This window comes from Cucurbita pepo, chromosome 5, assembly GCF_057944985.1.
Source record: "Cucurbita pepo subsp. pepo isolate OVF chromosome 5, ASM5794498v1, whole genome shotgun sequence".
In the NCBI taxonomy this organism is placed as follows: domain Eukaryota; kingdom Viridiplantae; phylum Streptophyta; class Magnoliopsida; order Cucurbitales; family Cucurbitaceae; genus Cucurbita; species Cucurbita pepo.
The window spans coordinates 17,510,102-17,536,302 of record NC_141802.1 but is presented as its reverse complement, the minus strand read 5'-3'; the positions used below and the strand labels follow the sequence as shown (position 1 = coordinate 17,536,302).

The 26,201-nt window shown below is 35.9% G+C and overlaps 3 protein-coding genes across 8 annotated transcripts; all 3 read right to left on the bottom strand.

The window, feature by feature from the left end:
• Positions 1 to 485: 485 nt before the first annotated feature.
• LOC111795195 (protein ALTERED PHOSPHATE STARVATION RESPONSE 1) lies at positions 486 to 5,023 on the bottom strand. Its single transcript, XM_023677478.2, has 4 exons — positions 3,262 to 5,023; positions 2,993 to 3,159; positions 1,758 to 1,981; positions 486 to 1,675 (listed from the first exon to the last, which is right to left on the bottom strand). The coding sequence occupies exons 1-4, from the start codon at positions 4,559 to 4,561 to the stop codon at positions 973 to 975; spliced, it is 2,394 nt and encodes a 797-aa protein (XP_023533246.2). The 5' UTR covers positions 4,562 to 5,023; the 3' UTR covers positions 486 to 972.
• A 9,796-nt stretch (positions 5,024 to 14,819) lies between these two features.
• Positions 14,820 to 18,903, bottom strand: LOC111796075 (protein HIGH CHLOROPHYLL FLUORESCENCE PHENOTYPE 244, chloroplastic-like). Its single transcript, XM_023678761.2, has 8 exons — positions 18,709 to 18,903; positions 18,374 to 18,609; positions 18,130 to 18,228; positions 17,336 to 17,530; positions 16,831 to 16,923; positions 16,645 to 16,740; positions 16,066 to 16,206; positions 14,820 to 15,289 (listed from the first exon to the last, which is right to left on the bottom strand). The coding sequence occupies exons 1-8, from the start codon at positions 18,860 to 18,862 to the stop codon at positions 15,113 to 15,115; spliced, it is 1,191 nt and encodes a 396-aa protein (XP_023534529.1). The 5' UTR covers positions 18,863 to 18,903; the 3' UTR covers positions 14,820 to 15,112.
• Positions 18,904 to 19,348: 445 nt separating this feature from the next.
• Positions 19,349 to 24,573, bottom strand: LOC111794630 (O-fucosyltransferase 6). Of its 6 annotated transcripts, none has more exons than XR_002815119.2 (12): positions 24,157 to 24,572; positions 24,001 to 24,066; positions 23,793 to 23,883; positions 23,545 to 23,621; positions 22,917 to 23,005; positions 22,612 to 22,795; positions 22,061 to 22,242; positions 21,727 to 21,829; positions 21,291 to 21,622; positions 20,675 to 21,159; positions 19,653 to 19,735; positions 19,349 to 19,550 (listed from the first exon to the last, which is right to left on the bottom strand). XR_002815119.2 is itself a non-coding variant. In XM_023676714.2 (11 exons), the coding sequence occupies exons 1-10, from the start codon at positions 24,382 to 24,384 to the stop codon at positions 20,682 to 20,684; spliced, it is 1,830 nt and encodes a 609-aa protein (XP_023532482.2). In that variant the 5' UTR covers positions 24,385 to 24,573; the 3' UTR covers positions 19,349 to 19,550; positions 20,675 to 20,681. The 6 variants fall into 6 exon arrangements, 4 of the variants coding, with proteins under 4 accessions (XP_023532482.2, XP_023532481.2, XP_023532480.2 ...); XR_002815120.2 differs by having other exon boundaries at positions 19,349 to 19,547; XM_023676714.2 differs by lacking the exon at positions 19,653 to 19,735 and having other exon boundaries at positions 24,157 to 24,573.
• Positions 24,574 to 26,201: the final 1,628 nt, after the last annotated feature.

Genomic DNA, 26,201 nt, shown 5'->3' with positions numbered 1-26,201 from the left:
ATTGAGTTGAGGTGTGAACTCTATTTTTTAGTTGGTTGATTTTATCAGAGAGAATAAGCTTTAACCCTTGAACCCAACTGAATTTTTTGTTTTTAAAAATATTAGACTCGACCCAATCGAAAAAAAATCAAACCCCTCGGTTGTTCGAGCCATATGAACGCACTAGTCGAGACGGAAAAAAAAAAATCAATTCATTTTTGTTTTAGCAAAACGCTCGTGATTGCTGATTAAGATATTAAACGTTTTAAATTCTTTTTTTTTATATAATATAAAAAGAAAATTAAAAGAAGAATAATTGGAATTGAGAGTGGATGGAGAAAGAATCCAAAATTAGAGGAATTGAGATTATTATTTTAATATTCAAACACGAGGGGAATATGAGTGTAGTCATATAAGACAAAACCATCATATTATTAATCAAAATCAATTTTTAAATCATTATTATGATTATAAAAAAAAAGTCGAAAATAGTCGGACCTAACCAATGTCAAAATATTACATTTTTACCCCTGAACGGGTCCTTATATTTCGAGATTTTACATTGTTCTTCGTCTAAATTTTGTTTACAAGAACAAGTAATCCATAAACAATATGAACAAGATGTTATAATTCAATCTTGGCTCTACAATGAGCTCGGATTTCGCTCGTATCCTTCATTGTTTATCGTTTGTTCGATCCACAAATCGCAGCACAGCAGATCAGCCCGGTCTCGCCGGTAGCCATGGCTTTCTTAACCCCCATACCGAGAAACTGAATGGTTATGTTCGGTAAAGTTTGATCAGCAAACGTCTCGAGTTGAGCTTCTATGCGTTATGAGTTGAAGAGGGAGTTGCTTCAGAATGTAACAGGAACTGCCATTACATTCATCCCGAGTAATATGGTCAGGTTCGAGTCGGTATGAACTAGGGGAAGGGATTATCGACTAACTCTTCAACGATGTCGATTTGAATTGCAAGAACCGATCAACCTCCTTCATGATCTTGTCTTGGCACTTTCTTCGGCGCTTCGTATCAAAAGCTCCTCATACGCTTTCATCGAGTCGGATGCAAACCTCTCAAGGGCCTCGAAAATGGATTGCAGACCTGCCTGCAGGTTGCCATTGCTAGTGCCATCGTCTTGCACGTTCCCAGTTACGCGAACCAGTTTCTTGTCTAAAGCCTGTATCTCTTTCTGCAACTTTTGATCGTCCCGGTCGATCTTCTTCACTTTCTTTTCGAGATCCTTGTTCGTTATCATCGTTTGACGCAGTTCTTGCTTATCATGATCCCATATTTGAAGCACGCTCTTAGCGAACACGTGCATCGAATCAACGACCTCTTTCTCGGAGAATCGGTCAAGACCTTGTGACCACTGGTTGCAGATTACAAAGATGGGTGGTGCACCAATCCGGCTAGGTGAGAAAGGAACAATTCCATCAGCTGTTTCTTCAGGCTCATACAGGAGACATTTAAGAAGCCAATTATTCAACGATCTCACAAAATTTTTCTGGGCGCTTATCCAACCCGAGAATCTTGTCGTCCAGCTAATAAGCTCGTGATCGAGCTGCAATGTCACTCGAAGATCGAGATCGCTAGGCTTCCCACCAGACCGAATATGGCCTAAACCACGGGATTCTTTAACCACTTGAAACTGAGCGTGATGGCATTCCAGCATACCTTTCCACATCCTCGTTAACCTGAAATCGATATACATTCCACGTTTAACGGCCAAGAAGACAATGTCGAGCAAACGAACAAACGAGCAAACGAAACACATACCCTTGAATCAGTTCATTCACTTGAGGCCAGAGTTCTTCATCTCTGATCTTACTTATCGTCTCAGAAATCTTGTCAACGACCTGAATTGCAACGTTTAAGCTCGTCGACAAGGTCTTTATGGATGTTTGAGTGGCCTCCACTTTCGTGGCTTCAGCACCTCTCTCGTGTAAACGTTTGAGCTGACGACGCTTCTGCTCGTGGGTCAAACGCATCTTTTCCTCCCTCTACAGAAATGTATAAACATAATTTCTTCAGTTACAATGGTAAGAGAACGACAGACCTTGCAAAACTATCGGTGCCCGAAGCCTAACATGAACTCCGGCCACACTAATGAACAAATTCTAGATACGACATACGAAATGTAAGACTCACTGGCTATATACATAAACGGAAGCATGTCTTTGTCGGACGAAGATAAATCGATAAAGAAAAATGTTATATGCAGGTGGAAGTGGCAATAGAACATCAGTAAGCTTCCTTAAAGAACACACTAAACTACATCAGTGAGATCACAAAGAAATCGACACGAGTTGAATGTTTCACACCCCAAAACAATAAAAGACGGATTCGAGCAGAAAATTCAAACGGAAAACATTCAGAGTACAGAAATTAACTCCTGCATTCAAACATTGAATAAAGATACTGTAACAGTCCAAGCCCACCGCTAGTCGATATGGTCCTCTTTGGACTTTTCCTTTCAGGCTTCCCTTCATGTTTTTTAAAACGCGTCTGCTAGGGAGAGGTTTCCATATCCTTATAAAGAATGTTTCATTCTCCTCCCCGACCGATGTGGGATCTCACAATCCACCCCCTTCAGGGCCCAACGTCCTCACTAGCACTCGTTCACATCTCCAATCGATGTGGGACCCCCAATCCACCCTCTTCAAGGTCCAACATCCTTGTTGGCACAAACGTGTATGCTAGAGAGAGGTTTCCACACCCTTATAAGGAATGTTTCGTTCTCCTCCCCAACCAATGTGGGATCTCACCATCCACCCCCCTTCAGGGCCCAGCGTCCTCGTTGGCACTCGTTCACTTCTCCAACCAGTGTGAGCATCCCAATCCACCCCTTCAGAGCCAGTGTCCTTACTGACATAAACGTGTCTGCTAAGGAGAGGTTTTCACACCCTTATAAGGATATGTTTCGTTCTCAGAGGAAAAATAAACAGATTCTTATTCCTTAAACAACCCAAACTGCAAGAGTATAGCTTAAACCAACAAAGAAACACACATACCTTCACTTCATGATAAAGCTTCTTCTCCCACATATACAACTTCTTCAAGGTAGAAGACAGATTTCCAGATCTCATCCCCATATCTTCGACAAAAACGATTTCAGCAACGCTGGGCTTAGCGGAGGACTTGGCTCTCCTCCGTGACGCAGGTAGTCGAGCCGAGAACGCTGATAATGATAGAGCCCATCAACATCTTAGACAACACAGCCACACCATAAACAACAATAACTTTCATCTCAAAACAAAGACAAGAACATGTCTGAACTTACCATGCTTACGCTGATGAGGAAGCTCTCCCATCTCCAACATTTTGGCAATTTCATCTCCAAACTCCGAGGCTTTCTTGAACAAAGCTTCAATTTCTCTCACAGCCTCATAAACATCCCTTGAACCAGCTCCGCCGTTGAATGCTGCAGCAACAGCCGCCGGAGCTCCATTCCCGTCCTCCATAACATTCTTATCAACAAGCCTCACGGCATCACCAACTGCAGCGCTTGGCTTTGTCTGATAAGCCAAGGCGGCTAAGTTCTTGTCCACTTCCTTCATTTGGACATTCACCGTCCCATTCGTTTGCTTTCCACCACCGTCCACGGCCGAATTCTGGCCACCGTGAACCTTCTTCACAACCTCCGGTTGGTAATACCGTACATCTTCCAATTCGGGAATTCCCTCCTCCGCCCTCACTTCCCTCGGATCCCTTCCCGGCGTGTAGGAGCCATAGTAGTTCGCCACCGCTGGAGTCTCAAAGAAGTTAAAGATATCCCAAGCGGAGGTTCTAGGAGGAGAAGGCGGCGGCGGAGGCGGCTTCGATGATGAAGCCGGAGGTAGCATATTCGACATACCCCCATAAGCAGTAGGCGGCGAACCGCCATACCCACCGCCATACCCACCGCCATACCCACCGCCATACCCACCGCCGTACCCACCGCCATTATTGGGATACCCATTATTCGGATAAGGGTTCGAATCCATATTCGAATAAGAATAAGGATAATAGCCAGAGGAAGAAGAAGATTCACCCATATGATAAACCCTCTCCGAACTAACCGCCTGCTGATGCACCACCGACGGCATCGCTTTGTTCTGCATATAATTCATCTGCACATAACCACCACCGCCACCGCCACCCCCGCCGCCGGAAACAAACCCACCACGATTCCCATCACGAAAATCAAAACGATCGTCGTGGGTCTGATGCAAAGGCGAAGAGTGATCGGAAGAGTGAAGCGAACTGGAATCATCATCAGAATCAGAGGGCAAATGGAGGTGAGAATCCGAATTAGAATGAGATAAACGATGAAGAGGCGAATTAGAACCCTCAAGATCAGGGTCGCCCTTCCTCTGAGGAGGAAGCTTTAGCTTAGGCGAAGAAAAGGGCTCAGAATAAACAAAACCCGGTTCAATAAAACTGTGTAACGATTTCCCAACCCCTTGAAGAGAGAGAATATACGCGGCGTGAGCCTCAGCGAACGCTTGGCGAAACCGAATCGCTTCGTCGAGAAAATTGCAACGTTCGCGACAGAGCGACACGACAAGGAGATCGTCGAGCTTGGAAGTGGCGCAACCCATCAAAGAAAAACGCTCGAAAACACAAACAGCGAGAGAAACACAGAAAATTCCACAACCCCAAATGGGATTTCGTGGTTTTTCTTAACGAAAAAACATGATGGGGTAAGAGAATCTGGGGTTCTTAGAGATCTGGGAAGAAGAACAGGAAGAACAAGAAGACGAAGAAGTGGCTGTGCGTGGAGATCCTTATCTGGAAGATGAAATCGAGGTGAAAATCATGAGGGGAAAAACGAAAGGCGACAAAGGGGGATTTGGGTACAGATTAAAGAGTGGGATTAAGAATGGGATTTGGGTTTGATTTTGGAGAAGAAGGAGATTGTTGGAATTGGACTGAAAATCCCCAAAGTTCCCTCGAAATTAAGAATTTGGGAATTGGAATTGGAATTGGGGTATTTGGTTTGACTGGAAGTTGACCGCTCAGCCGCCACTGGTTCCCTGCAACGGACTTTTTCTTAGTATCCGGTCGTTATACGAATATTATAATAATAATAATAATAATAATAATAATAATAATAATAATAATAAAATATATCTCTCAATATTAATTTCGTTATTTTTTTTCTCCTTCCTGTTTTCCTTGCGTTTCGTTTTCAAATTAATTTTTTTTTTCACAAAATAATGAAGTTAATATTTTAATAATACACATAAAACGTTAGTTTTGGATGAAATTTCTTAATAAATATCTTTAAATTTTTAAAAGTATTTCAAAAATACCCGTTAATAATTTTAATTTTTTATTTTTTAAAACTTTTAAAAAAAGTATACCGAGCCACATTTCAAAACAAAAAAAAAAAAACATTAGTATCTTTTATGTGATATCCCACGTTGGTTGATAAGAGAACAAAACATTATTTATAAATGTGATGTCCCATATTGGGGAGGAGAACAAAACATCCTTTATAAGAGTGTGAAAAACCTTTCTACAGCAGACATGTTTTAAAGCGGTGAGTCTAGATCGTTACATTTTAATTTTTTAAATATCTACGCCTCATACATTATCTCCGTCTATTTTAACAATTTAGCTCTATTTTAATTATATATATAATTTGTTGATGCTTATCTTTATTTTCCTACCAAATATTCTAGACAAGTCTTTGCCCATTTTGGTATGTTTGGTAGATCCAACTATAAAAGGTAAGCTTTCGTCACCATTATTCAATATTTTATTTATGTAATTACGTTCATTAATGTTGTTAATATTATAATTTATTATAATTAAACTTACTTTTTTAACTTTATAATAATATATTATTCATTCACAAATCTCATTGGCTGCATAACTTGAACGTCGAACACGAAACCCTAAATTCAACAACCAACCACGAATCTATTATTGTATTGCATCGATTAGCTGTGAATAACTTTTTTCACAAATCACATAGATTCCAATGTCTAGACGCATGAGGAAAAAAAAATATGACTCAACCCTAATCGTTGAACAAGTCTCGATCCTTCAAAATAGCTCGAGCTTTAATTTGAGATCCCACCTCGGTTGGAGAAGGAAACTAACCATTTCTTATAAGGGTGTGGAAACTTTTCTCTAACATACGCGTTTCAAAATCGTGAGACTGACAGCGATACGTAACAGACAATTAACAGTGAGTTTGAGCTGTTATAAATGGTATCAAAGCCAGACACTAGATAGTGTGCTAGCGAGGATGTTGAGCCCTCAAAGGGGGGTGGATTATGAGATCCCACATCGGTTGAAGAGTGTGGAAACTTCTCCCTAGCATACACATTTTAAAACTGTAAAGTTGACAACGATACGAACGGACTAAAGCGAACAATATCTGCTAGCAGCATTCACACGCACGGCTACTTCCAAAATTCTTCGATTATCGTAATTAATCTTGGTTGGTAAGAAAATTTATAGTAAATTAAAAAAATTACATAAAAACCTATAATATAACCTTATATAAATAAATATTACTTTTTTATAAATATTTTAAAGAAATGTGCACGCATTATCAATGCTAATTCATTGCATTAACGTTTTATTTAATTCACGCAATATTTATTAAACCGTTTTAAAATAGATTATATTTCTAATATTAGAATTAACTCATAACTATGAAAATTAAAAACATTACTTAAAATAATAAAAAAAGGGTAAATACCATAATATAAAATAATGAATTATATATGTAATTGTCACACCCCATTATAATTTCTACCCCTAAGACTTAATTATTTATTTAATTTTTCATGACTTTATTATTTATTTAATTTTCATGACTTTATGCATGGTGGTTTATCAACTAAATAAAGTTTTTTTTTTTTTTTTTTTTTTTTTTTTTTTTTTTTGTATTTCCTTTTTGCTTTATATATTTATTTATTTATTTTCTCTAAAGCTAAAACCCACTTGAAGCATTTCTTAAACCCTAAGATTTTTGTTCCTAAATTAATTATTTTTGTATTTAATTTGTTCGTAAGAAAATTATAAGATAAAATGTCGTTTTCTCTCCAACTATTGACTTTTTCAACTGGAACAGAGATTTTTCTTTTTTTAATTTATTTTTAACTTTAAATGTCGTAATATGTCGTTTTTTAAGACATAATATCTGTAGTTGATTTAATTAGAAATTTAGTTCGTGCAACGTGATGGATTGGCTTTATTTTTTAAATTTTAAGAAAGTAATTAATGTTTTAATTAAATAAATTATAATATAAATATTTATATAAAAGAAAGAGAACAAGTTTGGTAAGTAAAGAATATTCTATGCATCACGACAACATTTTAAAATGTCACGTATTTTAATGCAAATACTTTATTTGGATATTTTATAATATAAAGTTTTTTATATATATATGGAGTTGAGGCTGATTATGTTGACTTTATAATTCAATATTTTAATGTTTATTTATGGATATTATTTATGGTAATAAATATAGTTTTTAATGAAGCCTAAGTATTATTATTTATAATATTAACTAAAATTTTATAAAATTACTTTTTTAGTCTTTCCACAAGGAATGGGTTGACCATTCTAATGTAACGGCTCAAGCCCACTATTAGATATTGTCTACTTCCGCTCAAATAAGACTTTAAAACGCGTCGGTTAGGGAAAGGTTTTCACACCCTTATAAAAAGTGTCTCGTTTTCCTCTCCACCTGTGAGACTCTCACACTAAAGAGGACAATATCTACTAGCGGTGGGCTTAGGCCGTTATATGGAATTTTTTAGATTTTCGGCATGAAATATTATAAATGGTACCAAAGTAGAACATATCCTAGTAGTATGTGGCTCGATGACGAACCAAGATAGAAATTTGTGGACCTATGATGCTCGAGTAAGAAAAAGGGTACATGAATGAACCGACACTATATCTGAAAGGAAGTAGTCTTACAAAAATTGGAAGTGTTACGTATACCAACAAAGAACATCTTCATTTTCAGTAGCTCAATCGTAAGAATCCCAAATCAAATGTGTTTGCCCTACCGAATGCTTTCAATTTAAATATTTAAAAAATATATATATATATACTTTTCTATAAAATTATTATTATATATTATTCAAAAGTGATTCTATCCATTATAATTTTTTTAATTTTAAATTTCTCTCAAACAAATATCTTTTTAAAAAACTTTATAAAATTGATTGTAAACACTTTTTATTTAATAAATAAATTTATTTATTTATTGACGAGGAAAAATCTTTATGGATCACAAAAATTAAAGAGTTAGTTACGTAGAAGGAACATATTGTCAGTGGAAAATAAATAAATTTTAAATAAAAAAGAAAAAAAGTAGAAATATTATGAGTGGATCACATTCACAATAATAAAAAGCAATAAATCCAACAAAAATAAATTAAAATATTAAAAAGTGATGTTTTTATTATTAAATAATAATAAATAAATAAGTGATTTTTTTTTTTTTTATTTTTTTTATTTTTTTATTTTCTCTTCTTACCTCGATGGAAAGAATACGTGTCAATTGTTGTCCAGCTAAATTCATATACGATTGAGCTATGTTGATGAATATTTTCTGGTTTTCAAACGTTCATTAGGTACTAATTTTTTTTTCAACGTTTTATATGTAAGCCCCTAAAAGTATTATTATTTATAGCAAGACGCTTTATAGCGATACATAACAAAATCTATGTAAGCTTGTTTTGACATATATTATCGATCAACATGTTGAAAATTTGAATATTCAATTCATGTATTGTCAAATTTGAAAAAAGAAACGGAAAAAGAAGTCACAGAATGACACGAAACACCAAAACCCTACCTCCTAAGTTTATAACAAAGTTTTCATTATTATACATTTGAAACCTACAAAAATAAAGTAGTCAATTCTTCCATCAAAATATCCCAAAAAGTCAACATTATTTTCAACGAATTGGATGAAAAAGGTCTCATTTTTCCAAGTTTTTACAAATTTAGCCCTACAAATAACGAAAGAATTAAAGACCAGAAATGGTAGCTACACGTTAGCACTTGACTTTCTATTTTATTTTTTTTTTAGCATAAGAGATCTGGTATCCTTACGGTATATATACATAGAAATTTTTTTTAAAAAATAAAATTTATATAACTATAAAATTATCTGAGATAGAACGATAACGAATAACGAGTAGTTAATAATGGCAATATTACAATTTTTTTAAAAAAATGTCAAAATGTGTAAAGATTGTATTATGATTTTGGTCCATAGAAGAACATAGTGGAGAATCTTATTGTTTGCAAAATGTCAAAAATGATGGAATTAAATAATTTAGATTCCTTTCCCAACAAATAATGCTCCTATTATTTCACCTCCCTTAATTAATGATTGTATCCAAAGGTAACACTCGATGGAGATGGTAAAAAAAAAAAAAAAAAAAAACCCCAAAGTGAAATAGTAAAAAGAAATTATCTAATCAAATGGAATCCAATAAAAAAAAAAAATCATTGTTTTTTAGGCGATCAATTATTTAAAAAAAAAACGAAAAAAATCATGAGACACCCACCCAAACGCTCTCTAAAATTTATGGATGTATTACGTACAAAATTGAAAGTTCAAGAACCTATTAAATATTTTTAAAGTCTACCTTCTTTTTAACAAACATATAATGGGATCTATTAGAAACTAATTTCAAACTTATGAACTAAATAGAAATCAAATTTAGATCTCGAGGATCGAATGTCACTTTTAGAACATCTAAGACCAAATAGAAACTAAATTCAAATCTCAGCGACCTCAGAAACTCATTCAAATTTTGAGGAAACGTGGATTTTTAATTTTATTTTTCGAGTATAAAGTGGTATTTTGGAAAGAATATTTGACATGTACAAAATACTCCCAAAAGTTATATTGGGAGAAGCATGTTTGGATTCAAATCTTTAATAAAGTGTATAGGGAAAGAAAATGGAAATGGCCTATGAGAAGAAAAATGGGTATTTGTATTTGTGAAACTATAAAAAAGTGAACAAAGAATGGGTCTCAACAACAAAGACAGAAAATAAATAAAGATATGGACAATGCCTTACTTTCCAACCCTCCTTTGTTTTAACTTTCAACAACATATTTTCCAACTCATTCAACAATAATTATATATATATATTTTGTAGATGTTGTCTGTTTTGATCTGTTATGTATTATCGCTAGCCTCATTATTTTAAAACGCGTCTATTAGGGATGTTATGTTTCCCTCTCCAACCGATGTGAGATCTCACAATTCACCTTTCTTGGGGGCCATTATCCTCGATGATACACCATCCCTCTTGGAGATCTCACAATTCACCATTCTTGGGAGCCAACATCCTCGCGCCCCTCTGGGGGGCTCTATACTATTTTAAAGCCCAAGTTTATCACTAGCAGATATTGTTCAATCTACCTCTCTTGAGAGCCAACATCCTCGCTGGTACACCACTCCTTTTGGGGGCTCTAATATCATTTTAACAGCCCAAGTCTATCACAAAAAAGTACTCTACCAAGTACACGTCCAAAATGCAATATTACCACACAGGAGTACAGCCTCCAAAATGCAATATAACCTCAAGAGTACCCCCTCCAAAATGCTATATTACCTCCAAATGCTATATTACCTCCAAAATGCTATATTACCTCCCGAATGTAATATTACCACCTAAGTGCACACTCGGCCAAACCCCACAACAATTTCCTATGATAAATTTAGAAAGTGTGCACTTAGGTGGTAATATTACATTCGGGAGGTAATATAGCATTTTGGAGGTAATATAGCATTTGGAGGTAATATAGCATTTTGGAGGGGGTACTCTTGAGGTTATATTGCATTTTGGAGGCTGTACTCCTGTGTGGTAATATTGCATTTTGGACGTGTACTTGGTAGAGTACTTTTTAGTAGATATTGTTCAATCTACCATTCTTGAGGGTCAACATCCTCGCTCGTACACCACCCCTTTTGGGGGCTCTGATTCCATTTTAACAGCCCAAGCCTATTACTAGCAGATATTGTTCACTTTGACTCGTTACGTATCGTCCTAGAATGATTTTGTATTCTTCATAAACACCTGGCAGCCATTCCAAAAACATCATTTTAAAACAAAAGTCCATAACCAATCCAAATGGTTCTAAAGTAAAGAAGAAAGAGAGCTAAAGATGAAATATTGGAAGGTGAAAAAACAAAACTGAAAAAGATCAAAACTTCTTTTTACATAAAAAAAAAAAAAAAAAAGTGAAAATTTGTTCATCTCTCTCTTTCTAAGGAAAAAGTGCCAAGAACTAAGTATGAGCCAAAAAATTAGTGGATCACAAGTAGGAAATGTAAGCTTTTAGAATTTATAGCCTAAACCAACAACAAGTGGTTCACATGTCAAAAGAATATACCAAGAACTAACTACTACCAAGAAAGAAAAAGAAAAGAAATGTCATTACCTAAGGCCAAGAAAAAGGACTTTGTCTGTAGTCATCGTAATGCAATTTTCCCAATCTCAATATGCAAAAGCCTTATCAAATATGAGCAAAGGCATCCAATCATAATATGCAGAGTTCATAAAGTGGACAAGGATGATGCCATTTACCCCACCACCACGCTTATCATTTCAGTGATGAAATGAAAGAGATGCGCACCAAGCAAATCTGTATTGAAAGAGATGGCACATTCAATAGTAAAGGAACAACCTATAAGCCACCACCTACAATAATAAAGGCTTACTTCTAGATAGGTGGAACTCGAAGTGGTCACCTACAGAAAAAGTTAATATCTTACGAGTTATTTTGAGAATCAAATACAGTATGGTTAGGTAGTTGTCTCGTGAAAATAGTTAAAGTACGCACATGCTGATTCAAACTCATGAATATAAAAGAAAAAAAAAATGTTAGATTATAAAAAAAATACTTTTAAATGGTATCCTTTCAAAAGTTGTAATATTATCTTTTTACCTTTGTAAATGTTTCAAAACTGTATTTGAAGTAGAAAATCTATTATAATGTGTCGGACAAAAAGTTGATATGACGAAATATCGTTCTTTCTAACTTAATCCAGATAAGTATCTTAGTCACCGTCACATCCAAGTCATCACTAAGTCAACCTTCCCTCCTATATTCTAACGGATTTCTACTCTAAAGGTAGTTTTGAAACGTTTATGAACGGTTAGGAGATATTTTTTATAATTTCGCCCAAAATAAAATTTTAAAAAATAATAAAACAAACAAAGGGACAAGCCATTTGAAAGTAGGTAAACACCATTTCTTCAATCATCATTTCCTAATTTCAAAAGTCACATGATAATAAAGGATGAGACAGATGAAAGAATAAGGACCCAACTCCACAGCTGTGATCTTGGCCTTCGCTTTATTTTTACTTCAACTGATAGAAAGAATTTAAGGGAGAGAATGAAGTTGGTACAACAAGAATCAAATACCTGAAGGGTGCACTTGGTGGATTGGTCCTCAGCTGATTGAGTGAGCCATCTGTATAAAAAGTTTAGGAAAATGAGACAATGAAACAATTTTGATTCTATTCACTTGACCCACCATTAATTTTCTTTTGTTTTTCAATCATTCAAACACTGTTAATCAATTTCGACTTCTCCCTTGCCAAAGCCCCATTTTCGTAAGTGTCATTATCTCTGGCTCCTCTCTCTCTCTCTCTTTTCTTTTCCCATACCTATAGAGTTCAAATGTTTTTGTTTCCACTTCTGATTTCCCATTTCTTATTCTAGCACACATAAAACAAGCATTTCTGCTCAAGTATGATGGATAGAATCAAGATTTTTTTCAAGTTTGAACAGGATCTCCTCTAATAGTTATCCTTACCTACCAACTTCCTAAAGAATCATTGGCCTTCTTGGTGAGGGATTACCACTTTTTATTTCATATTATTGGTTCCTTTTAGGAATTGAGAAACACAGTCTTCTACAAATACTACAGAAAAAAGGGCATTTATAAAAAGAAAGATAAAGAGAGATAACAGTCACAAAGCTAAACATGGATATTTATGTGATTATATTTATAGTTTTGCTGATGAGTAAATACGATAGACAAGAATTGATGCTACTAACTCTGCTTTCTAGGGAACAGGTCAACTTTCAAGGAGTCTTGCACAATTAAAGATCTTGCAATAGTGTGAAATTTGACTTAACACTCTTTGATGCTTAAACAAAGTGATGTGGTTGCGTACCTTGAGTGGGAGTGACCTCCCTTTTTGACTCTTGTGTCATAGTCTCTCCGCTCTCAGTAGTTGACACACTCCTCGGCTCACCCTCTGGATCTTGGAGTGCGTGTTTTGTTCTTTGGGTAAATTGGGCTCTGATGAGCCTCCCCTATCTTTCTTAGGAGCTGGACCCGTGAGCCTGTATGAAAATAGGCCCACAACAAATTTGATAAATAACGAGAATATTACTTGATCTATAATCATTTTGATATTTTTAATTAAAAAGAACTATTCCATTGAAATCATATGAAATAACGCAGCCTAAAGAACTTGCAAAAAAGAAGGGAAAAAAAGTCTTCCCATTAGCAGACAGCGAATAGAAAAGTCATAGTTACAGAAAGATGTGGACAAAGGTTCACCAATACTGTCCATAAAACAATATGCTCCTGCAAACGTTATTTCCTCTCCCTGAAAACTACTGTTCTTTCTTTTAGCCAAAGAAAGACCTCTGTATTTTCTTGTGGCAGCAAATTCTTCCTCCCTTGACTCATCAGCAATTGAATCCCAATTCGACCCTTACCTCCTGCATCATTCATTCAACGATCCTGACTACCTGCAAAGTCTTCTTAGGAAGTTTGGAGGCATTGAAGAAGGCCTTTGATGGCGTTGATAGAGTGAAGAAGATCCGCTTGCACCTTGACCAACCCGAGGTCCAATAGAAGCAAGCCCGACGGCCAATTCCACTAGATAGCCGCCCCTTTCTCTCTTTGTACAGCCTCACGGACGGACTTCTCTAGTTACGAAATTGCTTGAAGGTGCAACTAATTACATCTCTTGGAGCAAGAAAAGGTTGATCGCTCTAAGCCAGATGAAAACCAAGATAGTCTTTTCTTGCAGTATGACGATGTAACAATGATATTGTCACATCTTGGATCATCAATTCCATCTCCAAGCATATTGCAGTCAGTCTTGTTTACAATGGATGTGCAAAGGATGTATGGAATAAACTAAAGGAGCGTTGTCGCCAAACAAATGGACCACGGATATCCCAGCTCTGCAAACAACTGGAAACCACAGTTCAAGGAACTATGACAGTGGACATTCCAGGCAACCTGAATTAGCTTAGTATTACCATTGAAAAATAATTAGAATTGATGGCAATAAGCCTAATGGATTGCGTGAAGTACCTGTTTCTGTCATCCCCTTGACCAGAAAATTCCTTTGAAATACATTGGAGGAATCAAACAATCTGTTCCACCCCAAACAGATCAGCAGTTATGAGATACTGTCCTTTGACAAAGTGCTCTTTCCTTCTGATTCCTGTTCTTCCTTTTAATTTTGAAAAGAAACAAGCCTATTTGCCTATTATTGAAGGAACCTGGTCACATCCTTCCAACCTAAGTCTGTCCCAATCGATATCATTTCCATGGTCTCTATACAATTTTCAGGTTAATTTAGCTTTCTAACCGTCAGATCAACTGCAAAATTAGAGTTATCAAAAAACTTATAAACAGATGTTCAAGTAGTACAAATTATTTTTCTCACACATGGTATCCGGTGCATAATTTAAATTTCAGCATACAACTTTTACTCGGATATACTTAAGTATGATGTATCAGCAAGCGACCATAAAATTTACACTGCTACAAAAGAACAAGATAATATAGACAGAACAGAGGTGGTCAATGTTGAGGATTGTTGGGAGGGAGTTCCACATTGGCTAATTTCGGGAATGATCATGAGTTTATAAGTAAAGAATACATCTCTATTGGTATGAGGCCTCTTGAAGTAACCAAAAGCAAAACTATGAGAGCTTATGCTCAAAGTGGACAATACATACCATTGTGGAGAGTCGTGGTTCCTAACAGCCAAGGGGTTAGGGAAAGATATAAGGAACAAATGACTGGCATACCTTGCACAAGAAGTTACGGTGTATCAAGATTTAAAACACATACAAATCTTCATTTACATTACAAATCGGTCTGACTTCATATAAAAAAGTCAGATTGCTTTGATTGTGCTTTGAGATCCTTCAGTTTCTTCAAAATGTTTGTGAAGTAATCTTGCAGATATTTCTCTAAAGTTATTATGTCTTTTGCATCTACACCGAGGAGATCGTATGTCTCTGTCATTGGAACAGAAAAAACAGTGTCGCTTGTAAGAACCTACAAATGTCCAGGAAAAAGATGTTAGCTTCTTTAAATGAACATATCACCAACAAGAGATTAATAAAAAGAACAATTTGTAGTTAATCAAAGTAGGCAGTCTTTTGATGAAAATAGAAGTGTCTGACCACCACATCTTGACACACGGGCACTCACACATCATTTGTTCTTCTTCAATAATAAAACACTTCTTCCCTTTCCCTTCTTATTAATACTACCCGTATAGGACCTATGTATTCCAAGCAACATCGTAAGCTTTAGAAGTTAGATTAATAATGTTATGATCGTTCCAATCAGTTAAATTATTTAGGCACCAGCAGATTATTATTTTTCTGTTCTTTTCTTTTTTCAATAAAAGAACTATTTCATTAATATCATATCTGAACATAGGAGATAAACAAGAAATCTTCCTACAAGCTAAGGGGGCTTTTGGAAGGCGCCCCAGTTCCATGATCTTTTTACCAAACGGACTAGGTACATAACTCATTAGAAACAATACACCAATTATCAACGACAAAACTGCCTTGTGGATGTCAACGATAACAAGCAAATGACGTCTCAACACACATGGAATTTTGTTCATATCCGAAAGAAACTGCGTGGAGGAAAAAGCTAAATTTTTTAACAAGAATATATGGATGAAAACGATGTCCTTCCAATTCCCGTTGTAGCTTATCAAATATCAACGATAAGACTGTCATGTGTTTCAGAGGAGAGGGGGAGAAAAAACCAGCCTTCAATAGATGCACTTTAGAAAAAATATAAAGGCTAATTACCTCTGAAAATGCTAGCCTATCAGCAACATCATTTGTCCACTCAAAAAATCTTGTCAGTTGACGAGTGAATCTCAACACTGAAACTGGGACTGTGGTAACATTTGCATCTTGTCCAGCAAGCCTCTCACATAATGTTATCACCTGGAAACAAAAAGTAACTTAAGAAAAAACAGAGATTTTTTTTTTTTTCCATGGGGACAATGTTACACAAAGTCTCGCTTATGAATGTAATGTTAACAGAGCAACAAATGTTCAACCAAAATGTTGGTGTTGATTTCACAGACTACATCAGATGTTGGAAAGAAATTGTGTTGATTGCAACAAGTACTAATTGAAGAAAAAGAAAGCTAAAAATGCATACTCATCCATTCTCCTAGAAGAAAAAAAATTTAAGTTTTTGCTTGATTTCACCGTTGAAGGCCAAGAAAAGGGTCGTAAAAAGGGGTCATACAGGTACAGAAAGCACATTTCAATTTTGAGCAGGCTGATAAATAAAACTAAAATTCCTATTTTGGGTAGGTTTGATTAGGAGCTTAAAGCAATAGTCTATCTTAAACAAACCAAGATATGATTGATTACCTCTTGAGTTGTCCATGCACGAGGGCCAGCAAAGGTAAGAAGTTTCCCATTTATATTCTCATTACGCAATGCAATAAATGTCAACCTGGCTATATCCTAATTACGAAAAATACACATCAGATATTAGAAATCTTAATTTATTAGGACTACGTTGGAAACAATCAAAAGCAATATGCTTAAACAAACCTGGGTGTCCATGTAGGCAATTCTTGTTGGAGCATCTGTTCCCCAAACAGATTTCTCCTCTAATATAGGTACAGCATACTGCCCAATGAGACCCTGAACAAACAAGAATTTATTTTTAGTATTCACACTAGAGGATAAAATGAAAGCTATATAAAATAATTACAGAGAAAACCCAAAACTCAAATTAGAACGTCATCTAAGGGATAGACATCCACTGAAGATAAAAGACCGAGGCTATAAACTATCCATCTGTTCATGCATATGAAAAAGTGAACCGTGTTGAATAATAGATACCTTAAAAAGTATTATACTTCCAAAATAATTCATTTCAATTTATTAGTTGACTTCTTTTCATTTATTTTGTAAGTTTTCATGAACAGACTATAGGAATGATTCTGATATGGAAAAGGTTGCACCCAGAGGGTGGGATAAATCTGACAAAAGAATTCAAAGCTAATCAACAACAATAAATTATAAAGGAGAAAACAATTAAGGTAACTATTACTTGCATGAAACCACAGAGTCGAATGATGATGTGATTTAGGCCTGCGTCCTTGAGAAACTTCTCAGTGCAATACTTGATCTCCATAAGTGGAACTTCAGGATGCTTGTCACAATTGTGGATGGAGAAGAAAATATATTTCTGGATTCCCATAGCCTTTGCACATTGAATCAGAGCAACTTTTCCTTCCCAATCTACCTAAATAGAAGACAACTCCGGTAAGAAATGAAACACTAAAAGCTCTAGAAGGGACTCTTGTTCTAAACATCAAATCTCAAAATGCCAAAGTTAGTGTTTGGTTAATCATTTGACGTATGAAATTATGCATGCAATAATCATAAATTTCAAATTTCATCATTGCCTAAATTAACATCAGATTCTCAATGTGACGGTTGAATGATAATAAGCTATATTATGATTTCATGGAGGCCAAGATGGGGGAATTGTTAGAAATGGTCCATGAAGGAGGCTGCTCCAAATCATCTCAAATCAGGACACTGATGTCAAGCTATTTAGTATAACAAGTACTGCAATAATAATTGTAATGAAACAGAGAGCTATGAGAAAAAGGAGGAAAAAACATGGAGATCAATTCAGCAAAACAATTGATCGCCCAATTTTGTTTCGATGGCTTGCAAAGCCCCGTCTATACTAATGCGTAGTGACACAATTTAGACATCAAATGTAGGAAAGGCAACAACGTTCATGAAGTTCAATGAACAATCGCACATTCAGAAAATGGCAAGTTGGAACAAGAAGTAATATAAAAAGATCCAAAAGCTCAATATGAAAATCACCGTTTTAATGGGCTCTTCCGGCCGTCCTGTAGCACAGTCTATGATAGTATGAATGCCGACCAGCGTTGCAGGGATGGTTTCTGGTTTACTTAAATCTGCCTGCCATACATATGAAAATGTTCTAGCCTCAGTTCTAAACATAAAATCATCAACACGATTAAGCATCTATTTCGCGATAATATCATCGATGCAAGGCGTTTAATAGAATTGAGAAATATAAACATATATCGAGAATGCAACGCACATTGACGACTATGGCGCCCCAATCGCGAAGAAAATCAGCAGGAGCCGGTCGAGGCCTCACAAGACACCGAACTTCGTAGCCTTCATCCAACGCGCGCCTCACGATCTGTCTACCAAGGGTTCCAGTGGCACCAACCACCAGTATGCTAGTCGGCCTCACCGGCGTCCCCGGCGCCAGATTCACAGGTCCAGTTTGCTGAGCCGTACATTTGACAACCGGTAGAAAACAAGATCTCCCTGACACAATACCATCGCAAAACACACAGAAAAGCAATCTGAATAACAAATCCTCTCCGGTCATGCAGTAAGAAGGAGATGAAGAAACAGAACACTTACTGGAGGAAGATGAAGCGCAGGGAGATGCGAGTGAAGGAAGCCAAGAGACAAGAGCGTCGGAAGCCGCAATCGCGCGGCGGGAAGAGAAGGCATCGCAGTGGCGCCGGCAGTGGTTGCCAGGTGTCGCAAGGTGTGTGGGCAGCCGCAGCACCATTGTTGAATCTTCTTGGTTTCTGTGCAGTGTTTATCGATGGAAGAAGAAAGGATGACGAAAAAGGATAAAGGATTGAAAAATTGCCACGTGGATCTTGGAATTGGATTATGATACATCCACGTGGACCATCTCACTCCTCTGCTGTGAGTTTCCGCTTTTTGGCTTATTTATTTATGATTATTTAATTTAAGAAAAGTAATTATTTTTGCACTTAGTTTAGTGATTTTTTTTTTCATTTTCTTTTTTTAATTAAATTACAAATTAGTGAATGCACTTTTAAATTTATTACATTTAGATTTTTTTAAAAATATTTAATGATTGGACCAAAATTTAAAATATGCATTAACATTGGTTATTTCAATATTTGTTTTGAGAATCTCGATATTTTTGTCTTTATTATGTAAACATTATAATAATATATTGTTTTATTATTTTATTTATAAATTTCATGAGAAAGTATTATAAGTAGAATTTAAATATTCAATCGAGAAAAATAATATCATATTTCATTACTCATGTTATATGTACGATATTTAATATTGATTATAACAATTCTTTTCTTTAGTTTGAAGAGGTGCTCCTCACCAAAAACGGAGGTTGCTTCTAGCCAACATCAACTAGAGATCAGTATGAAAAAAGCAGGAGCAAGAACGAGGTAGCTTGTGCTTTTTTTCTTCGTCATAATCTGCTGAATTCCATAAATATTAATAATTTAATTTCGAAAAAAAACACTCCAAATAAGATGACGATGACTTCTGTACTTCCTTTGAGCCCTAATATACATGGTTACCTATTTTGTCACAGTTTCTCTTCTTAAATTGCTCTAAAAGTTTCTCCCGCTCTAGAATTCTTATTTTTGTGACACGTACAAACCTAAAAACAAAATAATTACTAGATGTGTTTATTCAATTCATTCACAACTCATAACAATAACAAACCTACATGTCCAAAGCAATCTAAATAAAGAAAGAAGGAAATCAATTAAAATAAGAGAGTTCATGCAAAGAGCCTAGAATGATGAATTGATACCAATTGTTGAGGATTATTGGAAGTGAGTCTCATATTGGTTAGTTTAGTGGATGATCATGGGTTTACAAGTGAGGAATACTATCTCCATTGATATGAGGCCTTTTGGGAAGCCCAAAGCAAAGTCATGAGAGCTTATGCTCAAAGTGGACAATATCATACCATTGTGGAGAGTCGTGATTCCTAACATGGTATCAGAGTCATGCCCTAAACTTAGCCATGTCGATAAAATCCTAAAGTGTCGAACAAAGGATGTATTTTGTTCAAGGGCTCCAGAGAAAGGAGTCGAGCCTCGATTAAGGGGAGGCTTATAGTGTGCTTTGTTCGAGGGGAGGATTGTTGAGGATTATTGAGAGTGAGTCGTTAATTTAGTGGAAGATCATGGGTTTATAAGTGAGGAATACTATCTCCATTGGCATGAGGCCTTTTAGGAAGCCCAAATCAAAGCAAAGCAAAGAGAGCTTATGCTCAAAGTGGACAATATCATACCATTGTGGAGAGTCGTGATTCCTAAATGCAAAGATCCTCCATCCACAAACAACTCGAAAAGAAAACAAAAAAAAGAAGCAAAACTAGAACCTTTTATGCCTTGTAATTCTCTATCTAAATGTTTCCTTGATGTACAAATTTCAAAGCCTATGTCAAGCTGTATTGTTTCCCCCACAACAGTTATGTACAGAATGCAAACCTTTCTATCCCTATTACTATGAAAAATGTTTTATGCATCTGTAAGGGTAACAAAAAATTACCCCCTAAAAAAATTGGTCAAAGTTGGATTGAACTAACCGTCTTTTTAGTCTGAAAATAACTCTTCCAATTCTGGTTGTTCGGGTTTGGGTCGAACGCCAAGATCAGAGTCAATGAGAGTGTGCAATCTTCTCTCTCCCAAGTCGTTTCCGATGTCTAAATATTCCAATCCAGTCCATTCTTGGTCGTCTTCTGTTGCGGTTTGTTCTTTTGTCGAATTGCTCGTTTCGTTGTAGCCATGGTTGTTTTCATTGACGTCTTCGGTGTGATTGTGATGAATTTGGTTGACATGAGATGGGTCACTCATGACATTTGAGTCATAATTCCCGCAAATGCAGGCTGATGGGTTTTCATGGAACTCACCTCTCCCTGGCTTCACCTCATTTGGCTCTCCCATGAAGCCAACTTGATAAGATTGGACCTTGGATGAAAATTGTTCCCATGTCATGTTGTTTCGGTCCATGAATAGTCGGTTCAGCTTTTTAGCGTTCGGACGGATGGTTGGTTTATGACCGAAGTATCTCCTACAACAAGGAAATGTACTTGATTACTCATTGTGTAAAGCAAGAAAGGTTTCGACGAAGTTCGGAATTGGATTAGTGCTTAAAGATGTTAGTAAGAGGATTGATAAGGGTGCAACGTGAACGTAATGTACCTTCGTCCTGCTAAAATCTTAGCCATGTTCCCATTGTTGTTCGAGACAAAAACATTGCTTTCGTCACAAACAATGAAGTCGATCGCAGCCATACGAGACGAAAATGGCAAAAAGGGTGCCAACTCTTCCGGGCTGGCAAGAGTCTCCTTGGTATGGTAATTTGGAAACATTGCTTTCAGTGGAGCTAGAGTTTCTTCTCCTCCATATACTTCACCAGATGCCACATAAAGGTGCACATCACTTCCGAAGCCGAGCCCTCGAAGCATCAGACCGACTTCTTCGGGAGTAAGAGGGCATCTTCCCTGCCTTCGTTCCTTATCGGGATTGCTTGCCTGCAAATCAAAGAGGATGAGATTTCATATTCCAAATTCCAATCCAGGTTAATGTTTACTGCGTTAGTTAGATGATAGTTTTGTTGAACAAAATGAAACCTTACATGTAAGCTTTTCCATCTCTTCCGAATTTTTCCAAGTTCTTCCTTCTCATCTTTCCCCCCACCATAATAACAGCCAGAAAATGCAAGCATGTCAGGCTCAAACCTATATGATGATACCCAAACTTACATCAACAAACCTCCAAATTTCCATTCACAAAAATGCTCCAAAAATCATTTAGGTTCTACAGCTTAAATTTGAGTTCAGCTATATCAAGTTATGCCATCACAATAGTACAAACTAAATAAGTAAATTGAAATTCATCTAATCGCATTACTTAAATCAGCATTCAGCTATGATCATGTTAGAAGCAGTTAAGAATCTTGATTGAATCACCTCAAATGTAGGGCAATAAAATGTTTGCTTTTGATCTTCATCCTCTCAACCAATGCTTGGCCCATTTCATTGATCTCTTCAGTAAACTTTAATGCATGATAGTTAACTCTGCATCTTAACTTCTGTAAGTCAGTTGTCAGCCTATTTGAAAGCCTATAATCAAATTTTCCAAGCCGAACAGCCTGCAGAGAAAAAAAAAGAAAACCTTAATAACTTGACCCAGATTTTCAATTATCAAAATGCTTTCACAAAACTAAAAAGGACAATCGACCTACACATGGCACATACACACAACACATGACAAGTGATCATGAAGAACACCTAGAAATCGACTAGTGTTAAAGCCTCATTAAGTTATGCAGACACAACACGCACTAATGAGCACTGAGATATTTATTGGAGTTGCAAATAGTTTACTCCTCAAACGGGCAATTTTCTACAATACCAAATCAGATAGGGCCTTGTCTAGCACCAATGATAACACAAGGTATAGTGGCAGTATTAATGACTTGCTAAAACGTGCATAAGTTTGCACTGAACTGCATACTTACATGCTTCTTTTTAAGAACAGGAAGGACATGTTTTTCATAGCATTCTGGATCACACTTCCTTGGAACACGCATCCTATGAGGAGTCAAAGTTTTCCCAACTTCCATTGGTAAATCCTTGATGATTTGAACATCATTCGAGAGAAATTTAATAAACCAGTCCTCATCAAAAATTTCTGCAAAATTGCTGCATCAAACACCATTTGGATATAAATACCATAGATTTACCAAGTTTACTTCCACCACATTAATGACAATTAGAAAAGTAGCCTAAAAAAGGATGTGATTGAAAGGTATTTATTAGAAACCTGCTATCCTTCCAAAATGAATTTTGATCCAGCTTGGGAACAACTAGAGTGGCATTCAAAATGTAAGCTGCAACAACAGCATCTGTTATCTGCATCCATATTTCTAACATATTATGGGAAGAACGAGACAAGAACACCCGAATTCATTGTTTACAATTAGCAGATAGGAAAAAAAAAAACGCATGTTTCAAGATTCATATAGAAGACAACTGACATCAATTTAAAAGCTGTAACTCATTATTAACTGTGCGTGGAATTTCATTTGATCATTCAAATATCCAGGTATTCTTAAGGCGCAAACAAGGTAAGGCACTGTCCAGTTGGATCCTTCACCATGTTGATTAAATACCAAAAGAAAAAAAACTGAGCCAGCACATATACGATTCCAATAGAAATATATATATCTTTGGCAACTTATTCCAGTCAACCAAAGCCAGATAATTTTTTGTTTTTATATTTTTTTTGGTCATAAATCAAGAATTTATTGGGAAATGAGAAAGAATGTTTGAATAGGATGATCAATTCCATCAATGAACTAATTTAAAAAATTTACAACTAATTGACAACTTTACTATCTCCAAAACGATAACTGCAATAAATCCGGGATTGAGTAGTAGACAGGGCTTACCCCTGTTCTTTGCTGATTAAGGCCTCCACTCGTAGTAATCAGCAAGTATCTGTCGGGATCGGTTTTCTCAGCGGCCGCTGCATTTAATAGAACACAGGTCAGATTTAAGGAAGAGCCGCGTGGAACAAAGTTAACCCTCATTGAAAAATTGAAAAAGAATTATACAATCTATATTCAAATTGAACAAAGAAAAGCCTAAATTCTAGGTACTAAGTATCAAAATTGAACCGTAGAATTCGGTACTTTACGTGTGAACTTCTTGCTAGCATTGCTACAGCCATAGAAGAAACTTGATTGATCCGTGACCCATACATCACGTTCGAATCTGCCTCCACTTCCCTACACATTGTTGAACAAACACGGCATAAGAAAATTCAAGAATCAAATATTCGAAGTCTCAAAGACACAAAAACCAGAGCTCAAATTCTCCGATCGAACAATACACAAATTCCATACCGAAACGCCGATGATTGATTTCATTTCCAAATTAGAACTCGATTCATCCTCAATGCCTTGGTCTATCTGAAAATATAAGAAAAACACACACACACACACACACACACAATAAGTAATAAATATCAAAACAGCGCAAGAACAGAGAATCGACCGTACCGAGCTTCCGCCATGAAAGAGAGTCAAGTGAAGATGATCACGATGAACAACAGGAGAAGCAACAAGAAGAAACAGAGCAACAAAGCAAACAAAAACACAACCAGCAAGTGCGGAAAGAAGCGGCAAAACATGATAGTAAAAACGCCGGCGACGGAAGAAAACATCACAGAGAAGCTGGCGAAGACCGGGGAAAGCCGTATCAGCATCAGACCGTCGCTTCTTACTCATGGCGATCAGAGAATCAGAGCAACAACAACAACAAGAACACAATATAGATACAACACGGCGGAGCAGAACATCCAGCGGGCGATGGTTGGTTTCCACAGAGGACCGAGTCGCCTACTTCGACGACAATGAAGACGGCGAGTATCAGCAATTCTATATAAACTTTCTCCCAAAATAAAATAAAATAAAATAAAATAAAATAAAATAAATAACAATTAAACGAAAAAAGAAAACAATTAAACTAAAAAAGAAATTGTAGAGAGAGAAAGAGAGAATGTTAAACTGTTGAGTCTAACTCGGTTCACACCTCGAACTAATCGCACCCAAAATCTTTGTGTGAGGGGTTCGGATCCTCTGCGGCTGCTCACACCGTTTATTTATAAATACCGACATTTTAAAACTTATTTTCCGTTGTGTTTATATTTTAAATAGTAATAATAATAAAAATAATATATAATTGTTTTTACAATATTATATTTATATTTAGTTATATTGGAATCTCTCACCAAATTCGAGCCATATTTATTTTTAAATTAAATAAATAAAATGAAGGGAGGTTGAACATTATCATTTTATATTCTTTTTGGAGTTGGAAACTTTATAATAATTTTTTACCATAATGTTTTTATTTTTCTATTTCTATTAATCTACCCAACATAATACTTTTGGGTGGGGAATTTTTTAATTTCATTAAATTAGACTATATAAACTTAGGTTTTTTTTTTTTTTTTTTTTAAATAATAATAATAATTTTCACAGACTCGTTAATTTTATTAAAATTAAGTTTTTCACGAACATAAGTGTTTGAACCCGAGAGAGAGGGGAGAAATGTCTAATTAACTCGTGTTAAGCTGGATTTTTATTCGGGTTATTGATTAGTAAGTGATGGATAAGAGAGTTAGACGAGGAAAGCCCACTGAAATTCTGCAACACTGTGGAAAGCTCGATCGTTACAGTTGGATTGATTTGACTTTTTTTTTTTTTTTTTTTTATATGGTCTAATTAAGAGATTTTAGAGAATTTGAAGAAGGAAAATACTCTAATTTAGGTAAGACCGAGCTTGAATTGGGTATTGGCTTGATAAAGCACGTGAGTGCTTGTGTGTGTGTGAAGTACTCGTGTATGAATGAATAAAGTATACATGTAAACTTTAAAACGGAAAACATTATAGGTTCTTTAGTTATGCAAATGACAGTTTCCTTATATGCATATAGGTCATGCCTTATATGCACATGATTTGTAGTGTCATCATCCGGTTATTATGTAAGGCTAGGCTTATTTAGAAAATCTCCCTGTTCAAAGGGATAGGGGTCCACATGATATCGAGATAGTTGGCATCGGGCTCATAGCTATGACTAATTGAGAACTGCTAAAGAGTCAATAATTAGTCTCTAGTAGTAAGATATTTGAGGCACAGAGGTCGTATATGTCCTAGAGTTCGAATGTACATGACGTAACGTCTCACCTAGTTGTGACTTGAATCAAGAGTAAAGCTAAACTGCATGAACTTTGATGAACCAAACAGTAGAGACGAGCTTAGAAGATCTAGATCACATGACATCAATGGTTGAGATGAGGTTAAAGAAACTCGAAAATGTGAATCCAACTATTAGTTTAGGTCCGGTAGAACAACTTAGAACTCTAGATGGTACATTTTAAATAGGTGAGCTTGATATGCATATATAATTTAAATGGGTAAAAAATTGTTTTTAAATTTATTAAAGAGAATATCGAATTTTCTTAATTTATAAAAGTCCCATTTTAAAATAAAAAAATAGTTCCCAATTTGGAATTAATTTCAAAAGCGGCTTTTATAAATT